This window comes from Helianthus annuus, chromosome 2 (genome assembly GCF_002127325.2).
Source record: "Helianthus annuus cultivar XRQ/B chromosome 2, HanXRQr2.0-SUNRISE, whole genome shotgun sequence".
NCBI classification, from domain to species: Eukaryota; Viridiplantae; Streptophyta; class Magnoliopsida; order Asterales; family Asteraceae; genus Helianthus; species Helianthus annuus.
The window spans coordinates 45,799,416-45,802,958 of record NC_035434.2 but is presented as its reverse complement, the minus strand read 5'-3'; the positions used below and the strand labels follow the sequence as shown (position 1 = coordinate 45,802,958).

Sequence of the window (3,543 nt, the reverse complement as noted above, 5' to 3'; positions counted from 1 at the left end):
AGTTTGTCAAGTTTAGTCCCTGTAAGCGAATTAACTTGTTTTTGCTATACCAAAGCCTTCAAAACTTATTTCTAAGTCATGTAAAGGTTATTTAAGGTATGTTGAGTATATGTTGATGTTCTGGAGTATTTGTCGCATTAAACTGAGTACGTTTACGCACCAGTTTGCGTATAATGCTCTAGAAAGCAATGTAGAGTTTGGAATTGAACAATAATTGATATGTGCAAAACATACACATATTTATACAAGATCCCAAGTATGAAATACAATATTTCATCGGCTTGGTATTTGTTTGATGGTCGCGGTGACACAGGTGTCACAAAGGCCCAGCCCAAGTGCTGAACAATCGGCCCAAGAGAATGCACAGGAGGCCCACAAGGCTCCTAGATTGATCTGCAAGTTAGCATCGGAATATTCCATGGGATTTGGCAGTTGCATTTTTATTTATCACATGTTATTTCAATATTGTATTAGTGGGTAGTTAGTGGAGCATGGTAGGAGTTGTTGCATGCATGTCTCCAAGAAATAAGGGACATGGACATCATGTGCTCATAACCATTGCATATTTAAATTCTTGTAATTTGCTTTTGAGAACATATCCAGAAAATTGTTCCAAAAATCCATCACAGATCAACTAAGCCAACTAATTCAGATCACCACCGCGGCCGCTACCACCGCTGCCTCCACTTAATCCGATCTCCGAACCCAATTAGCCACCCTCGTTCAAGCCATAACCAACCTCAACGCCAAACTTGATACCCAAATGGAAACAACCGCTCGTCTTGTTAATCATGTACAACACTTAACCGATAACCTTGAACCAGAAAAAACCGTTAACCGACCGAAGTCCCCAGCCCGTCAAAACAATAATCAACAGACCTTACGCCAACCAAAAATTACCCTACCGCTCTTCGACGGATCCAATCCGCTCGGATATATTTTTCAAGCTGACCACTGTTTTACCTATTACAATATTCCACAGGCAGACCGCGTTTCCCTCACGGCTTTTCATTTTGTTGGAGACGCCCTCTCCTGGTATCAAAACCAATTCAACAATGAACTTCTGGGTTCATGGACAGATTTTAAACGCGAGGTGGAACTCCGCTTCGGTCCGTCGACTTATGAGAATCACGAGGCCGCCTTGTTCAAACACCGTCAAACCGCATCAGTCACCGAATACCAAACGTAATTTGAGAAGATTAGCAACCGTATTACTGGCTTATCTCAACAAACCCTAAAAAATTGTTTTATTTCGGGCTTAAAACCTGAATTACAAGCTGAACTTGCCATCTTAAAACCCATATCCTTTCACGAGGCTTGCGGGCTTGCCCGTAAAGTGGAAGATAAATATGCTAATACCTCCAAGCCCAAACCATTTTATCAGCCTAAATCATATCCCTCCCATAACATCGCCCCCCAAACAACGATTTCTCCTAATTCTCAGACGTCCACTACATATGCTGTAAAACCTACACCATCATCGACTCCTCCATTGTTGCCATCTCCACCGAAACCATTACCCTTCACTCAACTATCACCCGAAGCAATCCAACAACGCCGGAAAGACGATATTTGCTTCAGGTGCCCCGAAATTTATTTTCCAGGACATAAGTGTTCGCCTCAATTTTTACTAATTGTCGACAATGACGATCAGTATTCTCAGTCAGGGGATGATAACACATTGTCTATACTTGATGATCCAAATACACCACAAAAGAAGAAACGACCATGAAAGAATACGGGTATTACCAAAGTAACGCTGATCATACCCTATTCCTCAAAAGAAGAAACGGCCTCGTAACTTGCCTGATCATATATGTAGATGACATGATTATCATCGGAAATGACGTGGAAGAGATAGCACGGCTGAAAAAGAATTTGTTTTCAAAGTTTGAAATGAAAGACCTTGGGAATCTCAAGTATTTCCTCGGAATAGAAGTTCTCAGGTCTAAACGGGGGATTTTCATCTGCCAAAAGAAGTACGTCCTTGATCTCCTGGCGGAAACTGGTTTGATTGATTGTAAACCAGCAGATACGCCAATGGTGGTGAACCACAATCTTCACATGGAACTTAATGGCGAGCTTACAAACAAAGAGAGGTATCAATGGCTCGTGGGCAAGTTAGTTTATCTCTCTCACACTCGCCCTGATATAGCTTATGTTGTTGGAGTGGTAAGTCAGTTTATGCACCAACCGCAAGTTGCTCACATGGAAGCTGCTCAGAGAATTCTAAGGTACCTAAAGGGAACCGCAGGCCATGGAGTGTTGTTCAAAGCAAATGGACATTTAAATGTTGAGCTTTACACTGACGCCGACTTGGCAAGAGATAAGGGAAATCGAAGGTCAACATCAGGATACTTCTCCTTGGTTGGTGGAAACCTTGTTACCTGGAGGAGTAAGAAACAGAAGGTGGTCGCTCTGTCGAGTGCAGAAGTAGAGTTCACAGGCATAGCTCGAGGGTTAAGCGAAGTTCTTTGGATCATGAAACTTCTAGAAGACATTGGTTTCTCCTAAAGGGCAGCACCCAGTAAAATTACGTGCGACAATACAGCTGCAATACAAATCTCGGAAAATCCAGTTCAGCATGATCGAACAAAACACGTGGAGGTAGATCGACATTTCATCAAGGAAAAACTGGAGGACAGGATAATAGAGCTTCCGTATATATCATCAAAAGATCAACTCGCAGATATTCTCACAAAAGCAGTCAATGGAAATGCGTTTAGTAGCTGTTTGAGCAAGTTAAGTATTGGAGATCCCACTACTCAACTTGAGAGGGAGTGTCGGAAAGAAGGAAACAAATAGTATAGGGGCTAGTGTGTAATATGGTGGACTATAAAAACACCATCTTTGTATAACCCTATTTTTTGTAATATACAATTCTTGATCAATACAATTCAAACCCCCAGTTCATTCTCTATACCAAACAACATATGTATCAGTACATAATTACATAAGAACAGTTAACTATGTATTATTATGTGATTATGTGATTTTGAATGTCGATTACGTGATTCATTATAGTATTCATGTGAAAAAACCCACCAAGCATGACTGCACAAGCTGTTCCTTTCTCCCTAGTTGGCCGACTATTGAGTTAGAGTACTCAGGGAGTACTCGAATAAGTTATATTATAAAGAAATCAATTTTCAAGAAAAATTTATATATATATATATCAAATATCATAAATTTACTAATATTTATATCAAAATACGTGAATATTAATATAAATAAAAAAATACATGTTCAAATAGTAAAGTGTTTCAAAAATTGATATTCGTTTTTTTTTTTTTTTGAAAAATGGCATTCATTCTTTCTTTAAAATGACAGACATAGGAATTGTGTCTTATTTTTTTAAAAGTCAAACTCGGCCCGAGTTGACCTATTAGACCTAATTCTAGCCGAGGTTGACCGTATTTGATTGATTCCGAGTAATTAGGTGAAGTTGAAGAAAGTCACATCAGCAGCCTATTGATGTAGAATTAAAGAGATGTATGAACTTGATTGATTTTGATAATCTATGAAATGAACTAGTAGGACTTT

At 39.4% G+C, this 3,543-nt stretch overlaps 1 protein-coding gene across 1 annotated transcript; it reads left to right on the top strand.

Moving 5' to 3' along the window:
- The first annotated feature begins 1,728 nt into the window (after positions 1–1,728).
- LOC110888639 (uncharacterized mitochondrial protein AtMg00810-like) lies at positions 1,729–2,514 on the top strand. The gene has a single exon (XM_022136158.1). It carries the CDS (start codon positions 1,729–1,731, stop codon positions 2,512–2,514), a length of 786 nt encoding a protein of 261 aa, XP_021991850.1.
- Positions 2,515–3,543: the final 1,029 nt, after the last annotated feature.